Here is a 16,264-nt window from a genome sequence, read left to right as displayed (position 1 = left end):
GCTTCATGGAATGGGTTTCCATGGCCGAGCAGCTGCATCTAAGCCATGCATCACCAAGTCCAATGCGAAGTGTCGGATGCAGTGGTGTAAAGCACGTCGCCACTGGACTCTAGAGCAGTGGAGACGCGTTCTCTGGAGTGAGGAGTCACGCTTTTCCATCTGGCAATCTGATGGACGAGTCTGGGTTTGGAGGTTGCCAGGAGCACGGTACGTTTCGGACTGCATTGTGCTGAGTGAAATTTGGTGGAGGAGGAATTATGATGTGGTTCAGGAGTTGGGCTCCGCCCCTTAGTTCCAGTGATGCTCCAGGATACCAAAAAATGTTGGACAATTCCATGCTCCCAACTTTGTGGGAACAGTTTGGAGCGGGCCCCTTCCTTTTCCAACATGATTGTGCATCAGTGCACAAAGCAAGGTCCATAAAAACATGGATGACAGAGTCTGGTGCGGATTAACTTGACTGGCCTGCACAGAGTCCTGACCTGAACCCGATAGAACACCTTCGGGATGAATTAGAACGGAGACTCGAGAGCCAGACCTTCTCCACCAACATCAGTGTGTGACCTCACCAATGCGCTTTCGGAAGAATGGTCAAATATTCCCATGAACACACTCCGCAACCTTGTGGACAGCCTTCCCAGAAGAGGTGAAGCTATAATAGCTGCAAACATCATATTGAACCCTATGGGTTAGGAATGGGATGGCACTTCAAGTTCATATGTGAGTCAAGGAAGGTGCCAGGTGGCCAAATACTTTTGGCAATATAGTAAAAGTAAAACATTATAGAATACTTCCCTCCAATTAAGTACATTTTGTGTAAATTTAAATTACCCCAGTTCACATCCTCCTATCTTATAAAGGCTTCCAATGATTAATTCCGTAATATAAAAAAAACGTCAACCAAAATGTATAACGAACCAGTCTTTTAAACGGCTCTTCGAATGAACGGCTCCCTTCAGAAATCCGTAACTCCCATCCATGCAGTGAATATCACAGCCTTTACTATTACTCAAACATTATAATAAATTGTTTAAAAATGTAATTTTTTTTATTAAATCCATGCGAATATAACGCTTTTGAAACTTTGAAAATCGGACGTTAGTTTCATTTCAGTAGAAGGCGCTTGTCCTGCAGTCCCGCTTAAGGCCACCAGGAGGCGGCGGCTCCATCTGCGACTGCGCAGTAGAAAGCAAGCAAAGCTGAAGACAAATGACTTCGTCCTCACCATAAAGAGTTTGTACGCTTTAGAAAGAAAAACATGAATGGCTCCCTGCACTCCAACGTGGTGGACATTGAACTGAAGCGAGGCTTGGCAGGTAAGAAGAAGCTCCTTAAACCAGCTTGGCGGTTAGCTTCACTGTTAGCCACATAATTTAGCAGCGGGTAGCATGCTAATGCTAACTCCTTTAAAGTACAAAACCACATCTTGTCAAACGAGTAGAACGAATAATTCAGGTTATAAAAGCGTTTTTATTCACGGGCCTGTCAGGTCAGATGGAAGTGTTTGTTTTATCGTATTCGGAAATGTTTGTTTTTTTAAGTCCTAGTCGTAAATTACATGTAGAACGTGTCAAAGATCGTCTTTATGACAGGAGCACTTTGCTGTTTGGAAGGAGCTGCTGGCAAAGCGCCAGTGAAAGATCGTCAATAGACTATTTCCCACCGAAAGTTCTGGAACTTTTTACAGTGCTGGAACTATAGGTTCCTGTGGACCTGTGTGTGTGGTTTCCATCACATTTGAGGTAGCTAACGACGTATGAGGAGTCTGCTTAGTATATTTCTACATTGATACCATTTAGAGAGGAATCGTTCACAATCCTTATGAGAAACAAAAACACATGTTTTTTTGTTTTTGTATTTTTTGTATTTTTTTTATATATCTTTTTTGCATTCTAAAGATGAAAAAAACGCTAGCAAGATTCAGCTAGCAAAGCAGCTAAACCTTTAAAAGAATGTATCCAAAAAAACACCAACAATTCTTCATTAACGTAACATGTATAATAACAAAGCTGTAGCGACATTGTTATTGTAAGAGCGAACACTAAGAACTCAACCCAATGGGATACAATGAGAAACCTTGGAGGGGACCGCAGATGTGGGGACCCCCCCAACCCCCACCCTGGGCGATCGGTGCAATGGACGTCGAGTGGATCTAGTAAATAGTGTGAGAGTCCAGTCCATAGTGGGACCAGCAAGAGTGGATCTAGTTAATAGTGTGAGAGTCCAGTTCATAGTGGATCTAACATAATAGTGAGAGTCCAGTCCATAGTGGATCTAACATAATAGTGAGGGTCCAGTCCATAGTGGATCTAGCATAATATTGTGAGAGTCCAGTCCATAGTGGATCTAACATAACAGTGTGAGAGTCCAGTCCATAGTGGATCTAACATTACAGTGTGAGAGTCCAGTCCATAGTGGATCTAACATAATAGTGAGAGTCCAGTCCATAGTGGGACCAGCAGGAGTGGATATAGGTAATATTGTGAGAGTCCAGTCCATAGTTGATCTAACATAATAGTGAGAGTCCAGTCCATAGTGGATTTAACATAATAGTGAGAGTCCAGTCCATAGTGGGACCAGCAGGAGTGGATCTAGTTAATAGTGTGAGAGTCCAGTCCATAGTTGATCTAACATAATATTGTGAGAGTCCAGTTCATAGTAGATCTAACATAATAGTGAGAGTCCAGTCCATAGTGGATCTAACATAATAGTGTGAGAGTCCAGTCCATAGTGGATCTAACATAATAGTGAGAGTCCAGTCCATAGTGGATCTAGCATAATATTGTGAGAGTCCAGTCCATAGTGGATCTAACATAATAGTGAGAGTCCAGTCCATAGTGGGACCAGCAGGAGTGGATCTAGTTAATAGTGTGAGAGTCCAGTCCATAGTTGATCTAACATAATAGTGAAAGTCCAGTCCATATTGGATCTAGCATAATATTGTGAGAGTCCAGTTCATAGTGGATCTAACATAATAGTGAGAGTCCGGTCCATAGTGGATCTAACATAATAGTGTGAGAGTCCAGTCCATAGTGGATCTAACATAATAGTGTGAGAGTCCAGTCCATAGTGGATCTAACATAATAGTGAGAGTCCAGTCCATAGTGGATCCAGCATAATATTGTGAGAGTCCAGTCAATAGTGGATCTAACATAATAGTGAAAGTCCAGTCCATAGTGGATCTAGCATAATATTGTGAGAGTCCAGTTCATAGTGGATCCAACATAATAGTGAGAGTCCAGTCCATAGTGGATCTAACATAATAGTGTGAGAGTCCAGTCCATAGTGGATCTAACATAATAGTGTGAGAGTCCAGTCCATAGTGGATCTAACATAATATTGTGAGAGTCCAGTCCATAGTGGATCTAACATAATAGTGAGAGTCCAGTCCATAGTGGATCTAACATAACAGTGTGAGAGTCCAGTCCATAGTGGATCTAACATAATAGTGAGAGTGCAGTCCATAGTGGGACCAGCAGGAGTGGATATAGTTAATATTGTGAGAATCCAGTCCATAGTTGATCTAACATAATAGTGAGAGTCCAGTCCATAGTGGATCTAACATAATAGTGTGAGAGTCCAGTCCATAGTGGATTTAACATAATAGTGAGAGTCCAGTCCATAGTGGGACCAGCAGGAGTGGATCTAGTTAATAGTGTGAGAGTCCAGTCCATAGTTGATCTAACATAATAGTGAAAGTCCAGTCCATAGTGGATCTAGCATAATATTGTGAGAGTCCAGTTCATAGTAGATCTAACATAATAGTGAGAGTCCAGTCCATAGTGGATCTAACATAATAGTGTGAGAGTCCAGTCCATAGTGGATCTAACATAATAGTGAGAGTCCAGTCCATAGTGGATCTAGCATAATATTGTGAGAGTCCAGTCCATAGTGGGACCAGCAGGAGTGGATCTAGTTAATAGTGTAAGAGTCCAGTCCATAGTTGATCTAACATAATAGTGAAAGTCCAGTCCATAGTGGATCTAGCATAATATTGTGAGAGTCCAGTTCATAGTGGATCTAGTGTGAGAGTCCAGTCCATAGTTGATCTAACATAATAGTGAAAGTCCAGTCCATAGTGGATCTAGCATAATATTGTGAGAGTCCAGTTCATAGTGGATCCAACATAATAGTGAGAGTCCAGTCCATATTGGATCTAACATAATAGTGTGAGAGTCCAGTCCATAGTGGATCTAACATAATAGTGAGAGTCCAGTCCATAGTGGATCTAGCATAATAGTGTGAGAGTCCAGTCCATAGTGGATCTAACATAATAGTGAGAGTCCAGTCCATAGTGGATCTAACATAATAGTGTGAGAGTCCAGTCCATAGTGGATCTAACATAATTGTGTGAGAGTCCAGTCCATAGTGGATCTAACATAATAGTGAGAGTCCAGTCCATAGTGGATCTAGCATAATATTGTGAGAGTCCAGTCCATAGTGGATCTAACATAATAGTGAGAGTCCAGTCCATAGTGAATCCAGCATAATATTGTGAGAGTCCAGTCAATAGTGGATCTAACATAATAGTGAAAGTCCAGTCCATAGTGGATCTAGCATAATATTGTGAGAGTCCAGTTCATAGTGGATCCAACATAATAGTGAGAGTCCAGTCCATAGTGGATCTAACATAATAGTGTGACAGTCCAGTCCATAGTGGATCTAACATAATAGTGTGAGAGTCCAGTCCATAGTGGATCTAACATAATATTGTGAGAGTCCAGTCCATAGTGGATCTAACATAATAGTGAGAGTCCAGTCCATAGTGGATCTAACATAATAGTGAGAGTCCAGTCCATAGTGGGGCCAGCAGGGGGTCATCTTGAGTGGAGACAGGTCAGCGGCGCAGAGACGTCCCCAACTGATGTTTGTGCAGAACGCCACTACAATAGTTTAAAACAAATAAAGTGCACTTTTGCGCATGATGTCACACAAGATATTTCAATAAGTGTCAAATAAAAATGAGCTGCATAATAGGAAATCAAATAGTGTATGTCCTTCGCTATGTGGTAGGTTCCTGCGGACGTTATCTCCTTCTGTTGTTGACTTTTTTTTTTCATACGGTGTTGATCTGGAATTATTTGCTTGGGTGCTTTGTTGGTGTGGCACCGGCCGGAGATGTTGACATGCGGAGTTTCAAGCACTCTTCATTCTCTAGCGGGTGACTTTTCAAATGATGCTACAAATTGGCAGTGGTGCTACTTTTCGTAGCAACGCTTTTGCCGCATACTTGACACATTACGGTTGTCTGTTCAACATCTTCCCGCTTGAAGCCAAACCACCGCCAAACGATGGACCCCCTGCTGTTTTTCTTGGGAATTAATTCTTCCTCCATTTGTTACCAGATTCGCACCTTCTTTCTCTCGTATTACCACTCGCACCGCTCCGCTAGCATCACAGCTAACGTTACCCATGCCGCTACCTGTCTGCTCCGCGAGGGCGTATGACGTTGCATGCGCGACAGTATGTGACGTATGTAAGAAGGTGCGCTTGTTTTATGTCTCTGTGAGGAGAGACAAAAGAAAGAGTGAGAAACGCCCGGAGTGTAATGCCCGCAGCTAAAAGCAACTGCGTGAGAACATATACTTGAATATCTCGATATAGTCATTTTCTATATCGCACAGAGACAAACCCGCGATATATCGAGTATATTCGATATATCGCCCAGCCCGAATTCTACATGTACATGTTTTTATGAACGTGTTACTACCTGTTACTAAATTATATATATACTTGCAGTGTGTGTACAAAACAATGATAAAGGATTTTGAAGCCAACGTAGAGGACTCCATTAAGCCGCATTTTGCAAGCGTTTTTGTAATCTTTAGAATGCAAAAAAAATGTGTTCTTGTCTATCTTAATGATTGCAAATGATTGGCAAAATTCCCCCCAAAACGTGCAGTTCCCTTTTTAATTAACAGACAATATCATGTCATATTGATTTTATTAAAGTGTAAGTAAATTAAATCCAAAGCAATAATGTACAAAATGATTTGATTTAAAAACAAAGTGTAGGATTTTACATAAAAAGTGAGGCTTTTGTCCACAGAAAGTCGCCCCCTCAGTAAATGATGAATTCATGAAGGTCAGGCCATTTCTTGTGGTTCATTTCAGCTGTAAATAACGATATACACTACCGTTCAAAAGTTTGGGGTCACCCAAAGAATTTTGTGGAATAGCCTTCATTTCTAAGAACAAGAATAGACTGTCGAGTTTCAGATGAAAGTTCTCTTTTTCTGGCCGTTTTGAGCGTTTAATTGACCCCACAAATGTGATGCTCCAGAAACCCAATCTGCTCAAAGGAAGGTCAGTTTTGTAGCTTCTGTAACGAGCTAAACTGTTTTCAGATGTGTGAACATGATTGCACAAGGGTTTTCTAATCATCAATTAGCCTTCTGAGCCAATGAGCAAACACATTGTACCATTAGAACACTGGAGTGATAGTTGCTGGAAATGGGCCTCTATACACCTATGTAGATATTGCACCAAAAACCAGACATTCGCAGCTAGAATAGTCATTTACCACAATAGCAATGTATAGAGTGTATTTCTTTAAAGTTAAGACTAGTTTAAAGTTATCTTCATTGAAAAGTACAGTGCTTTTCCTTAAAAAATAAGGACATTTCAATGTGACCCCAAACTTTTGAACGGTAGTGTATATATATATTTAAAAAAAGTTGGTATGGTGTATATTTAAAGAATAAATGTCCATGTTTATCTCACGGCAACGACATAAATGCATCAGATTAAGTGTTGGCTTGTTAGCATTAGCATGCAGTTCAGTCAAGTTGAGACGAATAACTAAACAAATGCAAGATAAAAAGTGAATATTTGATTTACTTTTGTTACATTTGTCCTTCATTTCACATTTATCTTCAAATTACAATGCCGGAGTCCCATTGAGCAGCTAGCCTGGCTGCTTCGAACTCTGCCTGAATACTTTGCAGCCCTCTGTAAATATGTTCAAAAGAGTCTGTCCACTTCTCGCCGCTTCGCGTATTGAAATTAAGGCCATGTCCACACGAACACGGAGAGTATCAAAAACGCATATTTGGGGTTAAAACAATCTCCATCCACACAAGTGTAGTTTCCAAACTGTCTCTTTGTCTACACACAAACACACACACCTGCTGTCATGCACATTTTGTCCAATCAGAAGCCTGAAAAAAGCAGCAATAGCTGACTTGGTGGCATTACACCTCCTATTATGTTTATTTTGATATACTAGATGTACAATTCTCTTTAAAACCAGCCTGTATGTACACAGAACCCCGGGAACACTATTAAAGAGTGAATGCACGCCTGGAAGCCAACACTCGTAGAATTATAACATGGTGATGTATTACATGTGACGTGAAGTGTACATTATTTATAAAATCAGCATGCACTATCAAGCCAAGGAAACCATTTTATATGTTTAAGGGAATTATAAAGCATTTAATCATGGATATAGTGATATGGTACATGTGTAATAAAGTGTATATTGTCTTTCAGGGGTGTGGGAAAAAATCGATTCGAATTCAAATAGCCATTCTCACGTACGATTCAGTATCGATTCTCATTTTTCCAAAATCCATTTTTTATTAATTTTATTTTTTATTAATCAATCCAACAAAACAATACACAGCAATACCATAACAATGCAATCCAGTTCCAAAACCAAACCCGACCCAGCAACACTCAGAACTGCAATAAACAGAGCAATTGAGAGGAGACACAAACACGACACAGAACAATCCAAAAGTAGTGAAACAAAAATGAATATTATCAACAACAGGATCAATATTAGTAACAATTTCAACATAGCAGTGATTAAAAATCCCTCATTGACATTATCATTAGACATTTATTAAAAAAAATAAAAAAATACAATTTAAAAAGAACAATAGTGTCACAGTGGCTTACATTTGCATCACATCTCATAAACTTGACAACACACTGTGTCCAATATTTTCACAAAGATAAAATAAGTCATATTTTTGGTTCATTTAATAGTTAAAACAAATTTACTTTATTGCAATCAGTTGATAAAACATTGTCCTTTACAATTCTAAAAGCTTTTTACAAAAATCTACTACTCTGCTTGCTTGTCAGCAGACTGGGGTAGATCCTGCTGAAATCCTATGTATTGAATGAATAGAGAATTGTTTTGAATCGGAAAAATATCGTTTTTGAATCGAGAATCGCGTTGAATCGAAAAAATCGATTTGTAATCGAATCGTGACCCCCCCCAAGAATCGATATTGAATCGAATCGTGGGACACCCAAAGATTCGCAGCCCTATTGTCTTTAACATAGTATGACAGAGCAAAAAGTCTTGCTTGTCAAAGTTGTCCCATCAGGTGGAGGTTCCACAGCGATCGTATCCAAAACAGCTGACTGTCGTTATCGCTGTGTCGCAAAACCCATTTTGATTAATCTTTGTTATTAATGTAGAGTGAAAGGAGCAGCATGTTTACGTTCAAACATACAGTAAGTCTTCTTATAATGTGTTTAAAGGCAGCAAGGCAGTGTTGTTGAGCTTGGAAATGACAGCACACCACCGTGACGTCATCACAAGTCTCCGTTTGTGCCGTGCACACTCATACGCTCCGCGGAGAGTTTTGGAACTCTACACTTTGGCCAGCGTTTGCAAAAGTCTGCGTTTTTAAAGACAAAAGTATGCGTCTGCGTGTGGACAAGAGGCCGAAACGCAGGAATAAGTATGTGTTTATTAAGTATCTGTGTTCGTGTGGACATAGAATAGACTAGAAAGTACTTTATTAATCCCTGGGGGAAATTCAGCACCACAGTTCGCTCACAATAAACACCTGGGTATTTTTTACATGTGAATAATATAAATACAGTCTATTATACAGCATTATTCACATGTGAATAATATCAATACAGTCTATTATACAGCATTATTCACATGTGAATAATATAAATACAGTCTATTATACAGCATTATTCACATGTGAATAATATCAATACAGTCTATTATACAGCATTATTCACATGTGAATAATGCTATATAATAGACTGTATTGATATTATTCACATGTGAATAATATCAATAGTCTATTATACAGCATTATTCACATGTGAATAATATAAATACAGTCTATTATACAGCATTATTCACATGTGAATAATATAAATACAGTCTATTATACAGCATTATTCACATGTGAATAATATAAATACAGTCTATTATACAGCATTATTCACACGTGAATAATATAAATACAGTCTATTAACAGTATTATTCACATGTGAATAATATAAGTATGGCCTTAGTTTCCATCCATCCATTTCCCTGTCGGAGTTGCCGGGGGTGCTGGAGCCTATCCCAGCTGCACTTGGGCGGAAGGCGGCGTACACCCTGGACAAGTATCACAGGGCCAACACAGATAGACAACATTAAGTTTGTAAAAAATGAGTGAACCGCATGAAACTGCATACTAGTTTAAAGACTACGGCTGACTAAAATCACTGTGAGATAGTTCCACTGATCAGCGTTCTTCCGCACACAAATGCCACACAAAAGTCCCTTCCGGTTTTTTTTACTTTCAGTTGTCAAGTATTTTGTCACAGAAACACAAAAAAATAAGAAATAAAGAAACGGTTCAGCGGACTGTAATGGCGGTTGTTGTGTTTTTAGACAAGGTTTTTAGGGTCGCCCCCAACTTTGTTCAACCAATCAGCGATCGACCTTATAGCCCAGACCTGGGCATTCTGCGGCCCGCGGGCCACATCCGGCCCTTTGTGCGTCCCTGTCCGGCCCGCGTGAGGCCAATCATAAATTACAAAAATACATTTAAAAAAGTATCTACGTCGCGAGTGTGCAATACAACTGTGCTGCTTTTGTTTTGAAAAGCGTTATTTGTATTACTTCCGTGTGGACGTTTGCGCGTGCGTGATTGTGAGTGAATGTGAACAGCTGCAATCACAAATTACAAAATACAGTTGAAAAAACATCTATGTCGTGCGCGCAATACAACTGTGCTGCTTTTATTTTGAAAAGTGTTATTTATGGGCGTATGTCCGTGTGTAACCTGTGAGTGAAGGTGTACAGAGACAAGTGATGCCCGGTTTACACCCGAGACGCTAAAGAGAGAAAAGTTGATGACGAATGGCGTGTTTTCAACAAGACATGGACTGCCAAGCAACGTTCTCTCTAAGGTGCGCGCCTGCCCATATGCGCACTGCTCAAGCGTCCTCTGCGCACAGCAAATATATGCCGCGCACCAAATCAAATCCCATCTGAATTCTAAACAAAATAAACACATGTATTCTGTGTAATTTTGCAATGCAACTTTGAAGGACAGTGACAACAAGCGTCAACACCGTTCAATTGAACACAGTTCAATTATTGTAACGTCTATCGAGATGCTTCGAGGCCAGGAATTATAATCGATCACTTTATTGAGCAAAACTGTTTATATTCGGCCATAACCACACCAAAAACATGAGTAAAACACTTCTATCTCGAAAAACTAGTCATTTTCTGCCGTACAAACCAGGCCAAAACCAACTTGTCATCTGTCACCAACACGCATAGCACTAAACCACTGGTGCGTTTATGGCCACACAAAAAGTCGGACAACTCAAACACCACACAAAGTTACACTATGACTCCTCAGTCATACGTGTGCTTATTTTACTGTCATTTATTATTAATGTTAATTTATTGATATTAATCATGGAATGCTGTTACTAGAGAAAGTTACAGGAATGCACACTTCATCCTATGCTTACATTTCATTGTGCAACATGAGGATGTTTAAGGGGAACTAAATGTGATCTCTGAAAGGGGTACAAATGATTTCCAAAGCAGTGCTTTTGGTATGAAGTTAAGTTAGGTTAAATGAAAGTATTATTATTATTATTATTAATTATTATTATTATTATTGTTATTATTATTATTATTATTATTTATCTTACAGTTTAAAAAAAAAAAAAATTGAGCAAAATTTAATTGAAATATTGTCGATGTGGCCCTCCAGCAGTGCTCGGGTTGCTCATGCAGCCCCCGGTAAAAATTAATGGCTCACTCCTGTTATAGCCCGCCCCTCTAATGTTCCGGGAACCTTTCCAAAGTCCCACCTCGCTGACAGGAACTAAAAAACAAAATCCAGCCAGGTAGTTTTTGGTGGAAACGCAGGAGCAACTTTATTTATTCTGGTAAATTGGAACTCCTGTGGTGGAAAAAGAGCTCATGTAGTTTGAGAGCGTTGGTATTTTGAGTTTGTTTCTTCAGGGTTTTACAGCTGGAGTATGAGTGACGTCCTCGTAGTTGAACAACCGGTGTTGTACTTGTAATGGGCTATGTAAACTGGTGTCAATCTCGTGTGAAGCCATTCCACCCGAGAGTGATTGGATGGAGTGTTTGCAGGCCTGGGCTTCAACATCGTGGGAGGCGTGGACCAGCCGTATGTGGCCAACGACTGTGGCATCTACGTGTCCAAAATTAAAGAAGACGGAGCGGCCGCGCTGGACGGAAGACTAGAAGAAGGGGACAAGATTCTGATGGTAATAAATGTCAATCACGCTACTGTCAGGTTCAAACACTGATGACATCTATTAAACAAGACAAGAAGCAAAGAATTAAACAGAGACAGAATTCAATTTGGCTCAATTTGAGGAGAGACGCTTGGACATCTGTACCCTTGTACATAACCTGTTTTTGTGGCGTCCTTGCATGTGCAGATCAACGGAGTGAAGCTGGAGGATCAGACACACAATGAAGTTGTCAATCTCTTCAGGAAGGCAGGGGAGGATGTGGAGCTGTGCGTCCTAAAAAAGGTTCCTTCAATATTCATTCTTTCAGTTGGATGAGAAGACAATTTAATGTCAGCCATATTCACTGAAATGTACTTTTTAATGACTTTGATGTGCTTCTTTTCCAAACACAGCAGAAGATGTGCGCTGTAAACAACACAGTCACTCTTACAACTCCACAATCAAAGTACTATGAGAGAGTAACGAATACAAGTAATGTAAGAGTGTGACTAATCAAAGTATTATAACAGAAGACCTAATTCAATTAATAGAAGTGTGTAACTAATAAAAGTAACAAAAGTAATGTTTAACAACTATTATGAGTAATATGAGAAAGTAACTAATACAAGTACTACGAGAAAATAACTAACACGAGTAATGAGTGTGACTAATCAAAGGGGAAAAATAAAAATAGTAACTAATATAAGCAATATGAGTAACCAATAAAAGTAATGTATCTAATAAGATAGTGAGAGTGAGAGAGTAACTGAAAAGTAATTTAAGAGTAAATATTAGAAGTAATATGACAGAGTAACTAAAAAAGTAATGTAAATGAGTAACTGATGAGTAATGTTTGAGTAATAAAAGTAATATGAGAAAGTAACTAATACAAGTACTATGATAAAATAACTTAGACAAGCAATGTGTGACTAATCAAAGGGAACAAGTAAAAAGAGTAACTAATATAATAATATGAGTAACTAATAAAAGTAATGTAACTAATAAGTAATGTGAGAGAAACTAAAAAGTAATGTGAGAGTAACTAAAAAGTAATTTAAGAGTAATCATTAAAAGTAATATGACAGAGTAACTAAAAAGTATTGTAGAAGAGTAACTAAAAAGTAATGTAAAAGAGTAACTAATGAGTAATGTTTGAGTAATAAAAGTAATGAGAAAATAACTAGTACAAGTACTATGATAAAATAACTTAGACAAGTAATGTGTGACTAATCAAAGGGAAAAAGTAAAAAGAGTAACTACTAAAAGTAATGTAGCTAATAAGTAATGTAAGAGAAACTAAAAAGTAAAGTGGGAGTAACTAAAAAGTAATGTGAGAGTAACTAAAAAGTAAATTAAGAGTAATTATTAAAAGTAATATGACAGAGTAACTAAAAAGTAATGTAAAAGAGTAACTAAAAATTAATGTAAAAGAGTAACTAATGAGTAATGTTTGAGTAATGTAATGTGAGAAAGTAACTCGTACAAGTACCATGAGAAAATAACTTAGACAAGTAATGTGTGATTAATCAAAGGGGAAAAGTAAAAAGAGTAACTAATATAAGAATATGAGTAACTAATAAAAGTAATGAAACTAATAAGTAATGTAAGAGTAACTGAAAAGTAAATTAAGAGTAATTATTTAAAGTAATATGACAGAGTAACTAAAAAGTAATGTAAAAGAGTAACTAAAAAGTAATGTAAAAGAGTAACCAATGAGTAATGTTTGAGTAATAAAAGTAATGTGACAGAGTAACTAAAAAGTAATGTAAAAGAGTAACTAATGAGTAATGTTTGAGTAATAAAAGCAATATGAGAAAATAGCTAGTACAAGTACTATGATAAAATAGCTTAGACGAGTAATGTGTGACTAATCAAAGGGAAAAAGTAAAAAGAGTAACTAATATAAGAATATGATGTAGCTAATAAGTAATGTAAGAGAAACTAAAAAGTAATGTTAGAGTAATTAAAAAGTAATTTAAGAGTAATTAATAAAAGTGATGTAAAAGAGTAACGAATAAAAGTAATATGAGAAAGTAACTAAGACAAGTACTACAGGAAAATAACCAACACAAGTAATGAGTGTGACTAATCGAAGGGAAAAAATAAAAAGACTAACTAATAAAAGTAATGTAAGAGAAACTAAAAAGTAATGTGGGGTAACTAGAAAGTAATTTAAGAGTAATTATTAAAAGTAATATGACAGAGTAACTAATAAACTAAAGGAGTGTAACTAATAAAAGTAATGTGAGAGCGAAACTAATACAAAATAATGTAACAATTAAAAAAGTAATATGACAGAGTAACTAATAAAAGTAATGTGACAGTAACAAAAGTAATGTAATAGTAACAAATACAAGTAATAAGAGTGTAACTAATATAAGAGAAACTAAAAAAGGTAATGTGAAAGTGTAGCTAATAAAAGTAATGTAAAAGAACTATTAATAAGTAATGTAAGAGCAACTAATAAAAGTAATATGAGAGAGTTACTAATAAAAGTAATATAAGAGTATAACTAATGCAAGTAATGCAAGAGAGTAACTAATCAAAGATATGTAAGAGTGTAAACTAAAACAGTAATATAAGAGAGTAGCTACTAAAGTTAATGTAAAAGAAACTAATGAGTAATGTAAGCCCAACTAATAAAAGTAATATAAGAGTAACTATTAAAAGTAATATGACAGAGTAACCAATAAAATATAAGAGTGTAACTAAAAAGTAATATAAGAGTTACTAATACTAGTAATATAAAACTAACTAATTAATATAGGAGTAACTATTATAAGTAATATAGGGGTAGCTAATAAGTGTAATATAGGACAGTAAGTAATACATTAATATGTATGTATATATATAATAGGGTAACTAATAAAAAAAGAATATATAATAACATACATCATGTTTCTTCCATGCAGTCTCCCCATCATGCCAACGGACCACCTAACAGCCCCCAAAGCGATCCCACGTGGTCTGGCTCCTATGTCGGCATTCTGGCTGTGCTGATGGGAGCCGCAGCCATCTTGTCCTTGGTCTACTTAGGTCGCGTCAGAAGAGCCATTTAAGCGTCTTCATCATCTCTTCTTTTTAAGGTGCAGCGTGTTGCTTTCAGCCAAAGAACGGAGGAAAGTCTTCTCGACCCGCAAGTGTTGTCTTTTCAGTCGGCACACTTGTCAAATTGCGCGGGGGATGAAAACAAGCGATGCTCCGAGACTCAAGGGCCAATCATGAAAATAGCGCACGCTTAAGGACACACACTTCTTTTGTGTAGCGATGCCATTCATCATGCTCCTATAGTCGACGCTATTCTGAGCATGAAAACACCAAATAACGCCATTCGGTCCTGAAAAGCAACAAAAGCTGGCATCCTTTGGCATCTTCACTTTTAGTCCAACATGTAATTATGACAGCCATGCACTGTAATGTAACAGGACCAGAATATTATTTGTCTTTTTTTTTTTTTTTAAAGTGTACAGTAAATTTGCTACGGAGTATAAAATAGCTCACGCCAGTTGACAGCCGCCATGTTTCCATTGTGTATATACGCTATGTCGTCGTGAAAGAACAATCATATTTTTCAAATTGTGCACCGAGAGATTGCTTGTAATCACAGCTTGTTGGCGTTCTGATACGACCGCTTGGGTCGGGAACTTCTGTAGCGCAGACTAAAAGTTAGTTTGGCTCTACAGTAGTAAAGACTACAAAAAAAGTGTGAGGGGTGGAAGGTTTAGTTTTGCACTATAGCCACAGTAATGGAGTGGTGACGTTTGTTGTCAACGCCGGGGCTGGCTTCTAAATTGTACATACATTTCATGTCGCTCTCTGCTGACTGGGATTGTGAATACTGACAAGAGAAATGGATTAGAAATAAAAATGTTTTACAGCTGGTCAAACTCACTTTGTGCCACCAACTCCCTGCTCGTGTTGCTCAATAACCACAAAATTAAAAACCAAATATGATCAAAAATGAGCAGCCCTTCTGGATTGAACGGAAAACTGCTCGATACAATCGTTACAACTAGAGATGTCCGATAATGGATTTTTTTGCCGATATTCCGATATTGTCCAACTCTTAATTACCGATTCCGATATCAACCGATACCGATATATACAGTTGTGGAATTAACACATTATTATGCCTCATTTTGTTGTGATGCCCCGCTGGATGCATTAAACAACTGCCATATTTATTATTATTGAAGTCACAAAGTGCTATATAAATATAAAATAATATAAAAATAGATACATATAAAATAATATAAAAATATAATAATAATATATATATATATATGTTATTATAAATCCATTTTACAGTAAAAACTTTATATGTACAAAATGTTACTGTAAAATATAGTGTTTTAAAACTTTTTTTTTTTACAACATTTTACGTAAATGGAAAAACCGTACCAGTGTTTTGATTTTTACGAAAAAATCTGGCAGCTTAGTTGCCAGAATTTTTGTGTTAAATTGACATTGGTTTTTGCAACATTATATTTAGAGATGTCCGATATTGGCTTTTTTTGCCGATATCCGATATTGTCCAACTCCTAATTACCGATTCCGATACAAACCGATATATACAGTCGTGGAATTAACACATTATGCCTATTTTTGTTGTGATGCTGGATGCATTAAACAATGTAACATGGTTTTCCAAAATAAATCAAATCAAGTTATGGAAAACAAAAAGTGCCAACATGGCACTGCCATATTTATTATTGAAGTCACAAAGTGCATTATTTTTTTTAACATGCCTCAAATCAGCAGCTTAGAATTTGGGACATGC

The 16,264-nt window shown here is 37.4% G+C and overlaps 1 protein-coding gene across 3 annotated transcripts; it reads left to right on the top strand.

The window, feature by feature from the left end:
• The first annotated feature begins 1,142 nt into the window (after positions 1-1,142).
• On the top strand, positions 1,143-15,375 carry synj2bp (synaptojanin 2 binding protein). Of its 3 annotated transcripts, none has more exons than XM_062041284.1 (5): positions 1,143-1,316; positions 11,378-11,514; positions 11,692-11,787; positions 11,898-11,976; positions 14,397-15,375. In XM_062041284.1, the coding sequence occupies exons 1-5, from the start codon at positions 1,259-1,261 to the stop codon at positions 14,423-14,425; spliced, it is 399 nt and encodes a 132-aa protein (XP_061897268.1). In that variant the 5' UTR covers positions 1,143-1,258; the 3' UTR covers positions 14,426-15,375. The 3 variants fall into 3 exon arrangements, with proteins under 3 accessions (XP_061897268.1, XP_061897266.1, XP_061897267.1); XM_062041282.1 differs by having other exon boundaries at positions 11,898-11,981; XM_062041283.1 differs by lacking the exon at positions 11,898-11,976 and having other exon boundaries at positions 1,150-1,316.
• The last annotated feature ends 889 nt before the right edge of the window (positions 15,376-16,264 follow it).

The sequence above is a fragment of the Entelurus aequoreus genome, linkage group LG03 (assembly GCF_033978785.1).
Source record: "Entelurus aequoreus isolate RoL-2023_Sb linkage group LG03, RoL_Eaeq_v1.1, whole genome shotgun sequence".
Lineage (NCBI taxonomy): Eukaryota > Metazoa > Chordata > Actinopteri > Syngnathiformes > Syngnathidae > Entelurus > Entelurus aequoreus.
This window is presented reverse-complemented; position numbering and strand designations above follow the sequence as displayed.

Excerpts from the sequence above, each read along its gene's own strand:
- synj2bp (XM_062041282.1), top strand. The coding sequence starts at position 1,259 with ATGAATGGCTCCCTGCACTCCAACGTGGTGGACATTGAACTGAAGCGA. Across the intron at positions 11,515-11,691 it reads AAGGGGACAAGATTCTGATG|ATCAACGGAGTGAAGCTGGA; the intron begins GTAATAAATGTC and ends TTGCATGTGCAG. Across the intron at positions 11,788-11,897 it reads AGCTGTGCGTCCTAAAAAAG|CAGAAGATGTGCGCTGTAAA; the intron begins GTTCCTTCAATA and ends TTCCAAACACAG.